Genomic DNA, 15,681 nt, shown 5'->3' on the forward strand with positions numbered 1-15,681 from the left:
CTAACTGTAATAACTAACGATACTCCCTAACTAACTGTAATAACTAACTCTACTCCCTAACTAACTGTAATAACTAACTAACTATACTCCCTAACAAGCTGTAATAACTAACTAACTATACTCCTTAACTAACTGTAATAACTAACTCTACTCCCTAACTAACTGTAATAACTAACTAACTATACTCCCTAACAAGCTGTAATAACTAACTACACTCCCTCATTAACTGTGATAACTAGCTATAATCCCTGACTAACTCGAATAACTAACTATACTCCCTAACTAACTGTAATAACTAACTAACTATACTCCCTAACTAACTGTAATAACTAACTAACTATACTCCCTAACTAACTGTAATAACTAACTAACTATACTCCCTAACTAACTGTAATAACTAACTAACTATACTCCCTAACTAACTGTAATAACTAACTACACTCCCTCATTAACTGTGATAACTAGCTATAATCCCTGACTAACTCGAATAACTAACTATACTCCCTAACTAACTGTAATAACTAACTATACTCCCTAACTAACTGTAATAACTAGCTATACTCCCTACCTACCTGTAACAACTAACTATACTCCCTAACAAGCTGTAATAACTAACTATACTCCCTAACTAACTGTAATAACCAACTATAATCCCTAACGAACTGTAATAACTAACAATACTCCCTAACTAACTGCAATAACTAACTATACTCCATAACCATAAGGTGTTAGGGCTCTAGAAGCTGCCTGAGGTGTTAGGGCTCTAGAAGCTGCCCGAGGTGTTAGGGCTCTAGAAGCTGCCTGGGGTGTTAGGGCTCTAGAAGCTGCCTGAGGTGTTAGGTGTTAGGGCTCTAGAAGCTGCCTGAGGTGTTAGGGCTCTAGAAGCTGCCTGAGGTGTTAGGGCTCTAGAAGCTGCCTGAGGTGTTAGGGCTCTACAAGCTGCCTGAGGTGTTAGGGCTCTAGAAGCTGCCTGAGGTGTTAGGGCTCTAGAAGCTGCCTGAGGTGTTAGGGCTCTAGAAGCTGCCCGCGGTGTTAGGGGTCTAGAAGCTGCCTGAGGTGTTAGGGCTCTAGAAGCTGCCCGAGGTGTTAGGGCTCTAGAAGCTGCCTGAGGTGTTAGGGCTCTAGAAGCTGCCTGAGGTGTTAGGGCTCTAGACGCTGTCTGATATGTTAGGGCTTTAGAAGAGCTGGTTGGCACAAGATGTTCAGTTTCTCACGACAACATTGACCTCTCGAAAAACATGCATCTCGTTTACTTTATTCCCAGCAGAAAGATAAGAGGGAGCATTCTAGGAAACAGCATCATACTGCCTGGTCACCCAGGACCTTTGACCAACACTGAATTGGTCACTGAACAAGTACAACCCTCGCATCTGGGAAACTAGCCAAGCAGTATCACGACGATTCAATGATGTAAACTCAAAATATGCTCAACATTGTGTTAATCACTCTAAGTAAATATGACTTTAAATTCCCCTGTTAGACCCTGTTATGTGATTCTGTGTCTGCTAAATTAATTAAGGTAAATGTCAGAGGATAAAGTATCGCACCTGTATGCATCTCACTATCCCTTCCCTTTCTCCTCTTTCACAGTGCCACACCTGTCGATGGTGCAGCTGTAGAATGTTTTGAGGATCTAGGGACCCATGCCAAATCTTTTCAGTCTCCTGAGGGGGAATAGGCTTTGTCGTGCCCACTTCACAACTGTCTTGCTGTGTTTGGACCATGATAGTTTGTTGGTGATGTGGACACCAAGGAGCTTGAAGCTCTTGACCAGCTCCACTACAGCCCCGTCGATGTGGATGGGGGCGTGCTCAGCCCTCCGTTACCTGTAGTCCATGACCAGCTCCACTACAGCCCCGTCGATGTGGATGGGGGCGTGCTCAGCCCTCCATTACCTGTAGTCCATGACCAGCTCCACTACAGCCCCGTCGATGTGGATGGGGGAGTGCTCAGCCCTCCGTTACCTGTAGTCATTGACCAGCTCCACTACAGCCCCATCGATGTGGATGGGGGCGTGCTCAGCCCTCCGTTACCTGTAGTCCATGATCAGCTCCACTACAGCCCTGTCGATGTGGATGGGGGCGTGCTCAGCCCTCCGTTACCTGTAGTCCATGATCAGCTCCACTACTGCCCTGTCGATGTGGATGGGGGCGTGCTCAGCCCTCTGTTACCTGTAGTCCACGATCAGCTCCACTACAGTCCCGTCGATGTGGATGGGGGCGTGCTAAGCCCTCCGTCACCTGTAGTCCACGATCAGCTCCACTACAGTCCCGTCGATGTGGATGGGGGCGTGCTCAGCCCTCCGTTACCTGTAGTCCATGACCAGCTCCACTACAGCCCCGTCGATGTGGATGGGGGAGTGCTCAGCCCTCCGTTACCTGTAGTCCATGACCAGCTCCACTACAGCCCCGTCGATGTGGATGGGGGCGTGCTCAGCCCTCCGTTACCTGTAGTCCATGACTAGCTCCACTACAGCCCCGTCGATGTGGATGGGGACGTGCTCAGCCCTCCGTTACCTGTAGTCCATGACCAGCTCCACTACAGCCCCGTCGATGTGGATGGGGGCGTGCTCAGCCCTCCGTTACCTGTAGTCCATGATCAGCTCCACTACAGCCCTGTTGATGTGGATGGGGGCGTGCTCAGCCCTCTGTTACCTGTAGTCCATGATCAGCTCCTTTGTCTTGCTCACAATGAGGGAGAGGTTTTAGGTGATGGCTTTGTTATGGAAAGTTTGGGAATTGCTTCCTTTTAGGTGGTTGTACAATTTAACGGCTCTTTTCTGGATTTCGATAATTAGCGGGTATTGGCCTAATTCTGCTCTGCATGCATTATTTGGTGTTTTACTTTGAACACTGAGGATATTTTTGCAGAATTATATAGCTGATTCAAGTATTTTTTTGCCAGATTCCCCCTTTCTCTCTCCCTCCCCTCTCTGCTCACCTCTCTCCCTCTCTCTGCTCTCCTCTGTCCCTCTCTCTCCTCTCCTCTCCCTCCGTCTCCTCTCCCTCTCTCCCTCTCTCTCTCCTCTGTCCTTCTCTCTCTCCCTCTCTCTCCTCTCCTTGCCTCTCCTTATCCTTCCTTCTCCTCTTCTTCTCTTCCACCTTCTCTCTCTCTCTTGCTCTCTGGCCCCTCTCTCTCTCTTCCACCTTCTCTCTGCTCTCCTCTCCCTCTGTCTCTCTCCCCCGTCTCTCCCTCTCTCTCTCCCTCTCTCTCTCTCTCTCTCTCCTTCTCTCACTCCTCTCTCTCCTCTCCTCTCCCTCTCTCTCTGCACAGAAAGAGGCATCCAGAGGTTTCAGTCCCTGCATCATGTGATCCAATCTCCCCATGTCCCTTGTCATGTGACCAAGTCGATAACTGAGGTATAAAAATAAATAAAAATTCCCTTCAGCAGCAAAAACAACAACGTGTGGGATGATGCTTGTAATACCCATTACAGGGATTTGAATGTTGGAATGTGTCTGCTTCCTCATGTAAGTATGTATATATATATATATGTGTGTGTGTGTGTGTGTGTGTGTGTGTGTGTGTGTGTGTGTGTGTGTGTGTGTGTGTGTGTGTGTGTGTGTGTGTGTGTGTGTGTGTGTGTGTGTGTGTGTGTGTGTGTGTGTGTGTGTGGTAACTACACACACATACACAAGCATGTATAGTTGTGTGTGTACTGTATGTTTCTGAGTGTGTTTATACGTGCCTGTGAACAGTCTGCCTGCTAGGTGTCCAAGGACCGGGTGCTGGGCCGGGTGCTGCAGAAACTGAGCCGCTTCGCAGACGAGCGGACCCCCAAGGTGCGACCCCAGGTCTTCCACAAGGTGCTGGGTGGCTTACAGCCCTGGGTGTTTTGCTTACCTGACCTCTGTGTCGCCATCGAGGTACAGATACATCATCAATAATAATAACAGACTGATTGATGATAGCTGTCTATTTGTTATTTATTTGTACGGCTGTATAAGCAACTCACAGCAGACCATATTAAAAACATCTTAACCTTTCCTGGAATGTATAAACCATTCTCTGACGATAATATTGCCTGACTGCGAGACTAGACTGTTTTCCTCTATTTTTCATGATGATTTAGTAGCCTTTTCCCTCCACTACTGGTTAGAGCAAGCAAACTCTCTTTCAAGAGCAAAACATTTGACCCCGACGTGATTCGAACACGCAACCTTCTGATCTGGAGTCAGACGCGCTACCGTTGCGCCACGAAGTCATGTAATAAAGATTTGCATCTGAGAGGTTTTATAGGATGCAACATCGAACTTTTCTCCAGGAAAATATATCACTGATGTCATGCCACAGCCACTGCGCGGTTGGTCGCGTAACCATTCCGTGCGTTTCATGGGCGTGAGTACGACATGAGATACTGACCACCTTGTGCCGACAAGCACTTTCACAATCTAGACAGATTTAAAGCTACATTATCTGACCTCGTGGCGCAACGGTAGCGCGTCTGACTCCAGATCAGAAGGTTGCGTGTTCAAATCACGTCGGGGTCAAATTTTTGAGCTCGATTGAAAACTGGGTTTCAATAAAGATTAAAGATGAAATAGCTTCTGAACATATACGGCTTTAGGGGACAACAGAGGCCCCATTTACACCTAGTGCTAACATTGTATCTGGATATCAACATTGGCGCAGGAAGTAGGGGTGCTGCAGCATCCCCTGATAAATCTAAATTATGATACATTTTTTATAATGCAAAAAAAAAGTCCTCAACATTTGTGAACAAAGCTTTTATTATTCCAGTACGACTGGACAAAAATACTAATCAGAGAGAGAAAAATGCTCCTCAATTTTTTTATTATATATATTTATAGATATATAATATACACTGCTCAAAAAAAATAAAGGGAACACTAAAATAACACATCCTAGATCTGAATGAAATAAATATTCTTATTAAATACTTTTTTCTTTACATAGTTGAATGTGCTGCCAACAAAATCACACAAAAATGATCAATGGAAATCAAATGTATCAACCCATGGAGGTCTGGATTTGGAGTGACACTCAAAATTAAAGTGGAAAACCACACTACAGGCTGATCCAACTTTGATGTAATGTCCTTAAAACAAGTCCAAATTAGGCTCAGTAGTGTGTGTGGCCTCCACGTGCCTGTATGACCTCCCTACAACGCCTGGGCATGCTCCTGATGAGGTGGCGGATGGTGTCCTGAGGGATCTCCTCCCAGACCTGGACTAAAGCATCTGCCAACTCCTGGACAGTCTGTGGGGCAACGTGGCGTTGGTGGATGGAGCGAGACATGATGTCCCAGATGTGCTCAATTGGATTCAGGTCTGGGGAATGGGCGGGCCAGTCCATAGCATCAATGTCTTCCTCTTGCAGGAACTGCTGACACACTCCAGCCACATGAGGTCTAGCATTGTCTTGCATTAGGAGGAACCCAGGGCCAACCGCATCAGCATATGGTCTCACAAGGGGTCTGAGGATCTCATCTCGGTACCTAATGGCAGTCAGGCTACCTCTGGCGAGCACATGGAGGGCTGTGCGGACCCCCAAAGAAATGCCACCCCACAAATCGGTCATGCTGGAGGATGTTGCAGGCAGCAGAATGTTCTCCACAGCGTCTCCAGACTGTCACGTCTGTCACATGTGCTCAGTGTGAACCTGCTTTCATCTGTGAAGAGCACAGGGCGCCAGTGGCGAATTTGCCAATCTTGGTGTTCTCTGGCAAATGCCAAACGTCCTGCACAGTGTTGGGCTGTAAGCACAATCCCCACCTGTGGACGTCGGGCCCTCATACCACCCTCATGGAGTCTGTTTCTGACCGTTTGAGCAGACACATGCACATTTGTGGCCTGCTGGAGGTCATTTTGCAGGGCTCTGGCAGTGTTCTTCCTGCTCCTCCTTGCACAAAGGCGGAGGAGCGGTCCTGCTGCTGGGTTGTTGCACTCCTACGGCCTCCTCCACATCTCCTGATGTACTGCCCTGTCTCCTGGTAGCGCCTCCATGCTCTGGACACTACGCTGACAAACACAGCAAACCTTCTTGCCACAGCTCGCATTGATGTACCATCCTGGATGAGCTGCACTACCTGAGCCACTTGTGTGGGTTGTAGACTCCGTCTCATGCTACTACTAGAGTGAAAGCACCACCAGCATTCAAAAGTGACCAAAACATCAGCCAGGAAGCATAGGAACTGAGAAGTGGTCTGTGGTCACCTGCAGAAACACTCCTTTATTGGGGGTGTATTGCTAATTGCCTATAATTTCCACCGGTTGTCGCCCTACCCCCTACCACCATACGCCCTACCCCTTAGCACCATACGCCCAACCCCTACCACCATACGCCCTACCCCCTAGCACCATACGCCCTACCCCATACCACCATTCGCCCTACCAACATACGCCCTACCCCATACCCCTTTACCCCCTACCCCCCTACCCCCTACCAACCTACCACCATACGCCCTACCGCCCTACCCCCCAACCCCTCTATCTCTCTACCCTGCCTGTTTGAGTAGACCCTAAGTAGACTGGTTGAGAGCTACTGCATATTGAATTCAGTGCTTACACAGTTGTCTTTTAGAGTGTGGAGGAATGTCAATTATGTGTTAATGTCAATTATGTGTTAATGAAATTACTGTTATCAGGTCAAAGGTTATTTCAATAGCATGATTATGTGTTGTTTTCATCCCCTTGTTCAGACCATATGCCAAAATTGCCAAATATTGCTGAAGGCATGGAATAAAATAACTTGTACTGCTAATCTTGTTATCACCATTCCTGCTGTGTGCTTTCCCCCCAATGTTTTGACTCAGCAGAGAACCTTCTAGCGTCCTTATCCTTTTGTGATTAGCTGTTATGTGTTTTCTCCTTGGATGGGGGGAGGGGGAGTAAACTGCCCCTGGGTAGGGTCAAAGGCCTTGTAGACACCCAGAGGGGGGAAGTTCTGTGGGAGAGGGGGAGAGGGGGATGTGAGTGGAAAATGGAGAGGGGCAGAGAATTGATGGCGATGGGGGTGGGGAGTGGGAAGGGGCATCCATCACACATTGCAGGAATGCCGACGCAGTCTGACTTTGAACCGATATGTCTTAACCTCTGAGAAAGAGGGAGGTATGGAGACAGAAAACAAGGAGGGGGAGACATGAGGAGAGACAATAACTCTTTCATCCTAACCTCTCATTCAGGTTCAGTTCTGAGCACTCGGTCTAGACCACACTGTTAAGATCAGGCATTTTTCCTTGATCATGTGATCTGGTCAAGGAGAAAGTCAGTAGAGTTGATATTGTTTGCTGGTTTTTATCAACACTTGTGGGGGTTTGGAATCCCTTTCCTGCATTCAAATGACCTCGTGGCCTCATGGGTGGACTGTTAGAAAAATCAGGATTTCATAATTAATCAACGTTAAAAAAAAGACAATAAACACAGAAAATCTGGTGTTACTATGTCAAATAGTTTAGTTATATTTCAGTCTTCTGTGATGTATATAAAGTGTAATACTGGGATGCAAACCTAAAATGTAATACATTTCAACTCTATATCTGACATGGTACCAGTGTCTTCTTCTTTTTAAGCCCATAACCATGTCTGTGAGTTATATACTTTTGTTTTAAAGTAGATTTGTTTAAGACTACCAAGAAACACTCTGTGTGACCCTGATTTAGCCCACTGCAGTAAAAGTAAATTGGAATATTCCGGATTGCACAATTCTGTGTCCTTGTGCTTTTTTAGCCAACTGTATTAATCTCACAACAACAAAGCCAGCCGCTGAAAATTCAATATTTACTCTTCAATTATGGAAAGGCCTCTCTATTGCTGATTAGTTGAGAATGTGAACATGGCAGACCAGGAGAGAGAGAGGCATGTTTGTAGTGTGAAAGGTTGTGAAGTCAAAAGGCTGGCCTGTGATGTGAAATATGAAGGTGAATAGCTCTCAATGAAATATCTGTTCTGTGACAGATTTACCGTTTGCAGATATTAAAGGCCCAATGCAGCTGTTTTTATCTCAATACCAAATCATTTCTGGGTAACAATTAAGTACCTTACGGTCATAGAGTTCCATTAAAACGATCAATAAAGAATCAAAAATAGCTTTTTAGCAAAAAAATACAATTTTCAAACAAAAATGTTGTAAGTACCGTCTGGGAATGGTCTGAGTGAGGGGCCTAATGGGAGGGATATGTAAGATGAAAACTAGCTGCTATTGGCAGAGAGGTTTGTACTCTCTTTGTTATTGGTCTATTAACTTGATGTCACCAGGCAAGCCAAATTTCCACCCATGCAAGTCCTGTTGATTACAAGGTCCTGTGTGAAGTGTTTTTTCAACCAGCAACTATAAGGAAATAGCACTGATCACACAGTTTTTTTCTCGCTCTTTTACAAAACATAGGAAAAAACTGAATTGTGACTAAACTGAACCTTTAAAGCTAGAGTCCGTCATCGAGACAAAAACAAACAGTGTCCTCAAAAGCTGAGGGATGAGGCTGGAGAAATGCTACCACTCAAATTCATAGACAGAGCTATGGATGCAAGGACTGACCATCCATGATATCAAAATGATAGTGTTAACCATGTTTTGATATCAAAATGAATGTGTTAACCATGTTTTGATATCAAAATGATAGTGTTAACCATGTTTTGATATCAAAATGATAGTGTTAACCATGTTTTGATATCAAAATGAAAGTGTTAACCATGTTTTGATATCAAAATGAAAGTGTTAACCATGTTTTGATATCAAAATGATAGTGTTAACCATGTTTTGATATCAAAATGAAAGTGTTAACCATGTTTTGATATCAAAATGAAAGTGTTAACCATGTTTTGAGGCGATACAGAGTTTGTTTAAATTTACGTTGTTTATAAATTGGAGTCAGGAAAGCAAAGGCCAGCTTTTTCAAGCAGAAATTCGCATCCTGTAGCTCTAACTCCAAAAAGTTCTGGGACACTGTAAAGTCCATGGAGAACAAGAGCACCTCCTCCCAGCTGCCCACTGCACTGAGGCTAGGTAACACGGTCACCACTGAAGTTCTGAAAGAGCTGCAAAATCTGGATCCGTACAAATCAGCTGGCCTAGACAATCTGGACCTTCTCTTTCTAAAACTATCCGCCGCCATTGTTGCAACCCCTATTACCAGCCTGTTCAACCTCTCTTTCGTATCGTCCGAGATCCCTAAAGATTGGAATGCTGCCGCGGTCATCCCCCTCTTCAAAGGGGGTGACACTCTAGACCCAAACTGTTAAATACCTATATCCATCCTGCCCTGCCTTTCTAAAGTCTTTGAAAGCCAAGTTAACAAACAGATCACTGACCATTTCGAATCCCACCGTACCTTCTCCGCTGTGCAATCCGGCTTCCGACCTGGTCACGGGTGCACCTCAGCCACGCTCAAGGTACTAAACGACATCATAACCGCCATCGATAAAAGACAGTACTGTGCAGCCGTCTTCATCGACCTGGCCAAGGCTTTCGACTCTGTCAATCACCATATTCTTATCAGCAGACTCAATAGCCTTGGTTTTTTAATGACTGCCTCGCCTGGTTCACCAACTACTTTGCAGACAGAGTTCAGTGTGTCAAATCGGAGGGCATGTTGTCCGGACCTCTGGCAGTCTCTATGGGGTACCACAGGGTTCAATTCTCGGGCCGACTCTTTTCTCTGTATATATCAATGATGTTGCTCTTGCTGAGGGCGATTCCCTAATCCACCTCTACGCAGACGACACCATTCTGTATACTTCTGGCCCTTCCTTGGACACTGTGCTAACTAATCTCCAAACGAGCTTCGATGCCATACAACACTCCTTCCATGGCCTCCAACTGCTCTTAAACGCTAGTAAAACCAAATGCATGCTTTTCAACCGTTCGCTGCCTGCACCCGCCCGCCTGACTAGCATCACCACCCTGGACGGTTCCGACCTAGAATATGTGGACAACTATAAATACCTAGATGTCTGACTGTAAACTCTCCTTCCAGACTCATCTCCAATCCAAAATCAAATCTAGAATCTGCTTTCTATTTCGCAACAAAGCCTCCTTCACTCACACCGCCGAACTTACCCTAGTAAAACTGACCATCCTACTGATCCTCGACTTCGGCGATGTCATCTACTAAATAGCTTCCAACACTCTACTCAGCAAACTGGATGCAGTCTATCACAGTGCCATCCGTTTTGTTACCAAATCACCTTATACCACCCACCACTGCGACCTGTATGCTCTAGTCGGCTGGCCCTCACTACATATTGTTGCCAGACCCACTGGCTCCAGGTCATCTACAAGTCCATGCTAGGTAAAGCTCCGCCTTATCTCAGTTCACTAGTCACGTTAACAACACCCACCCGTAGCACACGTTCCAGCAGGTATAGCTCACTGATCATCCCCAAAGCCAACACCTTATTTGGTCGCCTTTCCTTCCAGTTCTCTGCTGCCAGTGATTGGAACGAATTGCAAAAATCGCTGAAGTTGGAGACTTTTATTTCCCTCACCAACTTTAAACATCAACTATCTGAGCAGCTAACCGATCGCTGCAGCTGTACATAGTCCATCTGTAAATAGCCCATCCAATCTACCTACCTCATCCCCATACTGTTTTTATTTTATTTACTTTTCTGCTCTTTTGCACACCAGTATCTCTACTTGCACATCATCATCTGCTCATTTATCACTCTAGTGTTAATCTGCTAAATAGTAATTATTCGCTCCTATGGCCTATTTATTCCCTACCTCCTCATGCCTTTTGCACACACTGTATATAGACTTTCTTTTTTTCTACTGTGTCATTGGCTTGTTTATTGTGTCATTGGCTTGTTTATTGTGTCATTGGCTTGTTTATTGTGTCATTGGCTTGTTTATTGTGTTATTGGCTTGTTTATTGTGTCATTGGCTTGTTTATTGTGTCATTGGCTTGTTTATTGTGTCATTGGCTTGTTTATTGTGTCATTGGCTTGTTTATTGTGTCATTGGCTTGTTTATTGTGTCATTGGCTTGTTTATTGTGTCATTGGCTTGTTTATTGTGTCATTGGCTTGTTTATTGTGTCATTGGCTTGTTTATTGTGTCATTGGCTTGTTTATTGTGTCATTGGCTTGTTTATTGTGTCATTGGCTTGTTTATTGTGTTATTGGCTTGTTTATTGTGTCATTGGCTTGTTTATTGTGTTATTGGCTTGTTTATTGTTTACTCCATGTGTAACTCTGTGTTGTCTGTTCACACTGCTATGCTTTATCTTGGCCAGGTCGCAGTTGCAAATGAGAACTTGTTCTCAACTAGCCTACCTGGTTAAATAAAGGTGAAATAAAACATAAATGTACTCTGTGTTTTTCATTTATGGTTCAAACAATAATTAACTACATTATTTTTGTTCTTATCTTGTGCAACGTATGTTATAAAGCATAATGTTCGGCTTCTTTCCATCCCTAGTTTTAACCTGTGGAATCTGACCCAATTTAGCTCCTTCCAGTAAGAGTTGTTTGTGTTCTGTGATCTCCCAAGTCATAGATTAAACAGATCATTAGTCCAAAGAGAACACATATTGATCCTTGACTTATTGACCTTTGGTCCACAAGCTCAATATACTGTAGGACTGTTTAATGTTGCATCAGTCCTTTGACGTTGAGATATAGGACAAACTGTACAAACAGAGGCTCTAACATGAATTCTACTAGTCTCTACAGGAGGTCTCAAATCAGTGGGAGGTTAGCACGAAAATCAAATAAGATTTCACATTTCTTGGGAGGTTTAATCATGTGCGTGTGTATGTGCGCGCGCGTGTCCTGTGATCACATTGACTGTCTGTGTTCTTCCCCACAAGCACAAACAGGCACTTTTAACCACGCCACAGGGGGTTGTCTGTTTAAAGAAAACATTTGTGAGAGAGAAAAGTGGAAAAATAAACCCTGACAGGCACTTTCTCCCCCTCCCCCTTCCCTTTCTCCCCCTCCCCCTTCCCTTCCTCTGTCATTTGCTTAGTTACTTTACTGTTTAAGCAGTCAAACATATCTTAGCCTTGAGGAAAGGTCATTTTCCTAGATAGACACAGGGATCCAGAATTTGAATCCTGGTCTTGGTGCATTATGTGATATGCTATGCTAGTGCTTCTGGATATGACAGTTGGTATATGGGGGTTGAAGTAACTGAAAGATAAAATAATGGTTTCATTCAAACATATCTAGGCAGTATATATGTGATTCCTACACTTTTAGAAAACAAAGTTCCAAAGGGTTCTTTGGCTGTCCCCATAAGAGAACCCTTTTTGGTTCCAGATAGAACCCTTTTTTGGGAGAACTGTTTTTGGTTCCAGGTATAACTCTTTTGGGTTCCATGTAGAACCCTCTGTGTAAAGGGTACATGGAACTCAAAAAGGTTCTATCTGGAACCAAAATGGTTCTACCTGGAATCAAAAAGGGTTCTTCAAAGGGTTCTCTTATGGGGACAGCCAAATAACCCTTTTTGGTTCTAGATAGCACCTTTTTTTTCTAAGAGTGTAGCCTGAAGGATATAATAACTTGATGCAGTTTTGTGTTTTTTGTTATGTGATTTTAGCCTACGTGTGGGTTTCTTCATAAGAATAATAGTCATACTGTGGGGGAGGGTTTGGTTTGAGGGGAGATTTTGTATCTTTCCAACAGACAGGCAGGCTGCTTTTCGTTGTAACAGAGCCGACTTGCCACATGGACAGGAAGTGAAACCATGGCGATGGAGAGGTGTGTAATTGGTGACGTGCATGCGCTCGCAGTTCACTGGTCACAACTTGTAGATCGCAGTATGAGGCTTGAGGAGGTTGCTATGACCCAGTAAAAATAATGAAATCTAATTAATCCTTCTCTCTCGTTCTATCTTTCTCAATTTTTTTCTCTTTCTCTCTCTCCCTTCTTTCTCTCCCCCCCTCTCTCTCAGTTTTCCAGTCGTCTGTTTCCTCCTGTAATGCACAGCGTTGAGATTGCCTGCAATGACAACAAGCTCAGTCCGATGATGCTGTGACACACCGCCACAGACCATGACGGACCCTTAAACTAGCCAGCAGCATACCACCCTGCATACCACTGCTGGCTTGTTTTTGAAGCTAAGCAGGGTTGGTTCTGGTCAGTCCCTGGATGGGAGCCCAGATATGGCTGGAAGTGGTGTTGGAGGACCAGTAGGAGGCACTCTTTCCTCTGGTCTAAAAAATATCCCAATACCACAGGGCAGTGATTGGGGACACTGCCCTGTGTAGGTTGCTGTCTTTTGGATGGGATGTTAAACGGGTGTCCTGACTCTCTAAGGTCATTAAACATCCCATGGCACTTATTGTAAGAGTAGGGAATGGTAACCTGGCTAAATTCCCAATCTGGCCTTCAAACCATCACAGTCACCTAATAATCCCCAGTTTACAATAGGCTCATTCATATCCTGTAACTATTCCCCAAGTTGTTACTGTAAATGAGAATGTGTTCTCACTCAACTTACCTGGTAAAATAATGGATAAATAAAAAATTAATAAAATGAAAAACCCTCCAAATCGCTCCAGAGTACAGGCCTTGGTGTAATGCTCATTCCTTTGACGATAAACGCGAATCCGAGCATCACCTCTGGTGAGACAAAACCATGACTCGTCAGTGAAGAGCACTTTTTGCCAGTCCTGTCTGGTCCAGCGACGGTGGGTTTGTACCCATAGGCGACGGTGATGTCTGGTGAGGACCTGCCTTACCACAGAATTCAGAATGGTACAAAGAGCAACACCCAAATGCTTGGTGGGTTACAGTATGGGTTGGCAATCCCTTTCAACAGTATATTTGCACCCTCATCTCCTATAACCCGAACTACAGGGCTCCAAATATACAGCAACAGGTTTCCCTTGGAGGGCATTAGTCAGTCTTTCCAGAGGAAACAACCACAACAGGTTTCCCTTGGAGGGCATTAGTCAGTCTTTCCAGAGGAAACAACCACAACAGGTTTCCCTTGGAGGGCATAGTCAGTCTTTCCAGAGGAAACAACCACAACAGGTTTCACTTGGAGGGCATTAGTCAGTCTTTCCAGAGGAAACAACCACAACAGGTTTCCCTTGGAGGGCATAGTCAGTCTTTCCAGAGGAAACAACCACAACAGGTTTCACTTGGAGGGCATTAGTCAGTCTTTCCAGAGGAAACAACCACAACAGGTTTCCCTTGGAGGGCATTAGTCAGTCTTTCCAGAGGAAACAACCACAACAGGTTTCCCTTGGAGGGCATTAGTCAGTCTTTCCAGAGGAAACAACCACAACAGGTTTCCCTTGGAGGGCATTAGTCAGTCTTTCCAGAGGAAACAACCACAACAGGTTTCCCTTGGAGGGCATAGTCAGTCTTTCCAGAGGAAACAACCACAACAGGTTTCACTTGGAGGGCATTAGTCAGTCTTTCCAGAGGAAACAACCACAACAGGTTTCCCTTGGAGGGCATAGTCAGTCTTTCCAGAGGAAACAACCACAACAGGTTTCACTTGGAGGGCATTAGTCAGTCTTTCCAGAGGAAACAACCACAACAGGTTTCCCTTGGAGGGCATTAGTCAGTCTTTCCAGAGGAAACAACCACAACAGGTTTCCCTTGGAGGGCATTAGTCAGTCTTTCCAGAGGAAACAACCACAACAGGTTTCCCTTGGAGGGCATTAGTCAGTCTTTCCAGAGGAAACAACCACAACAGGTTTCCCTTGGAGGGCATTAGTCTTTCCAGAGGAAACAACCACAACAGGTTTCACTTGGAGGGCATTAGTCTTTCCAGAGGAAACAACCACAACAGGTTTCCCTTGGAGGGCATAGTCAGTCTTTCCAGAGGAAACAACCACAACAGGTTTCCCTTGGAGGGCATTAGTCTTTCCAGAGGAAACAACCACAACAGGTTTGCCTTGGAGGGCATTAGTCTTTCCAGAGGAAACAACCACAACAGGTTTCACTTGGAGGGCATTAGTCTTTCCAGAGGAAACAACCACAACAGGTTTCCCTTGGAGGGCATTAGTCAGTCTTTCCAGAGGAAACAACCACAACAGGTTTCCCTTGGAGGGCATTAGTCTTTCCAGAGGAAACAACCACAACAGGTTTCCCTTGGAGGGCATTAGTCAGTCTTTCCAGAGGAAACAACCACAACAGGTTTCCCTTGGAGGGCATTAGTCTTTCCAGAGGAAACAACCACAACAGGTTTCCCTTGGAGGGCATTAGTCTTTCCAGAGGAAACAACCACAACAGGTTTCCCTTGGAGGGCATTAGTCTTTCCAGAGGAAACAACCACAACAGGTTTCCCTTGGAGGGCATTAGTCAGTCTTTCCAGAGGAAACAACCACAACAGGTTTCCCTTGGAGGGCATTAGTCTTTCCAGAGGAAACAACCACAACAGGTTTCCCTTGGAGGGCATTAGTCTTTCCAGAGGAAACAACCACAACAGGTTTCCCTTGGAGGGCATTAGTCTTTCCAGAGGAAACAACCACAACAGGTTTCCCTTGGAGGGCATTAGTCTTTCCAGAGGAAACAACCACAACAGGTTTCCCTTGGAGGGCATTAGTCTTTCCAGAGGAAACAACCACAACAGGTTTCCCTTGGAGGGCATTAGTCTTTCCAGAGGAAACAACCACAACAGGTTTCCCTTGGAGGGCATTAGTCTTTCCAGAGGAAACAACCACAACAGGTTTCCCTTGGAGGGCATTAGTCTTTCCAGAGGAAACAACCACAACAGGTTTCCCTTGGAGGGCATTAGTCTTTCCAGAGGAAACAACCACAAC

The 15,681-nt window shown here is 45.1% G+C and overlaps 1 protein-coding gene and 2 non-coding genes across 3 annotated transcripts in view; 1 reads left to right on the forward strand and 2 right to left on the reverse strand.

Annotated features, from left to right (window-relative positions):
• Window positions 1–4,132: 4,132 nt before the first annotated feature.
• trnaw-cca (transfer RNA tryptophan (anticodon CCA)) lies at window positions 4,133–4,204 on the reverse strand. The gene has a single exon. It is a non-coding gene; the product is annotated as a tRNA-Trp (tRNA).
• A 214-nt stretch (window positions 4,205–4,418) lies between these two features.
• trnaw-cca (transfer RNA tryptophan (anticodon CCA)) lies at window positions 4,419–4,490 on the forward strand. The gene has a single exon. It is a non-coding gene; the product is annotated as a tRNA-Trp (tRNA).
• Window positions 4,491–6,816: 2,326 nt separating this feature from the next.
• The window catches only part of LOC116374784 (uncharacterized 51.9 kDa protein in rps4-rps11 intergenic region-like), a 15,502-nt gene continuing 6,637 nt past the window's right edge, over window positions 6,817–15,681 (reverse strand). Inside the window, exon 4 of the mRNA XM_031829494.1 lies at window positions 6,817–6,906. Coding sequence (XP_031685354.1) covers window positions 6,817–6,906 — 90 coding nt within the window. The remainder of the gene's footprint in view (window positions 6,907–15,681) is intronic.

The sequence above is a fragment of the Oncorhynchus kisutch genome, linkage group LG8, assembly GCF_002021735.2.
Source record: "Oncorhynchus kisutch isolate 150728-3 linkage group LG8, Okis_V2, whole genome shotgun sequence".
Taxonomy (NCBI): domain Eukaryota; kingdom Metazoa; phylum Chordata; class Actinopteri; order Salmoniformes; family Salmonidae; genus Oncorhynchus; species Oncorhynchus kisutch.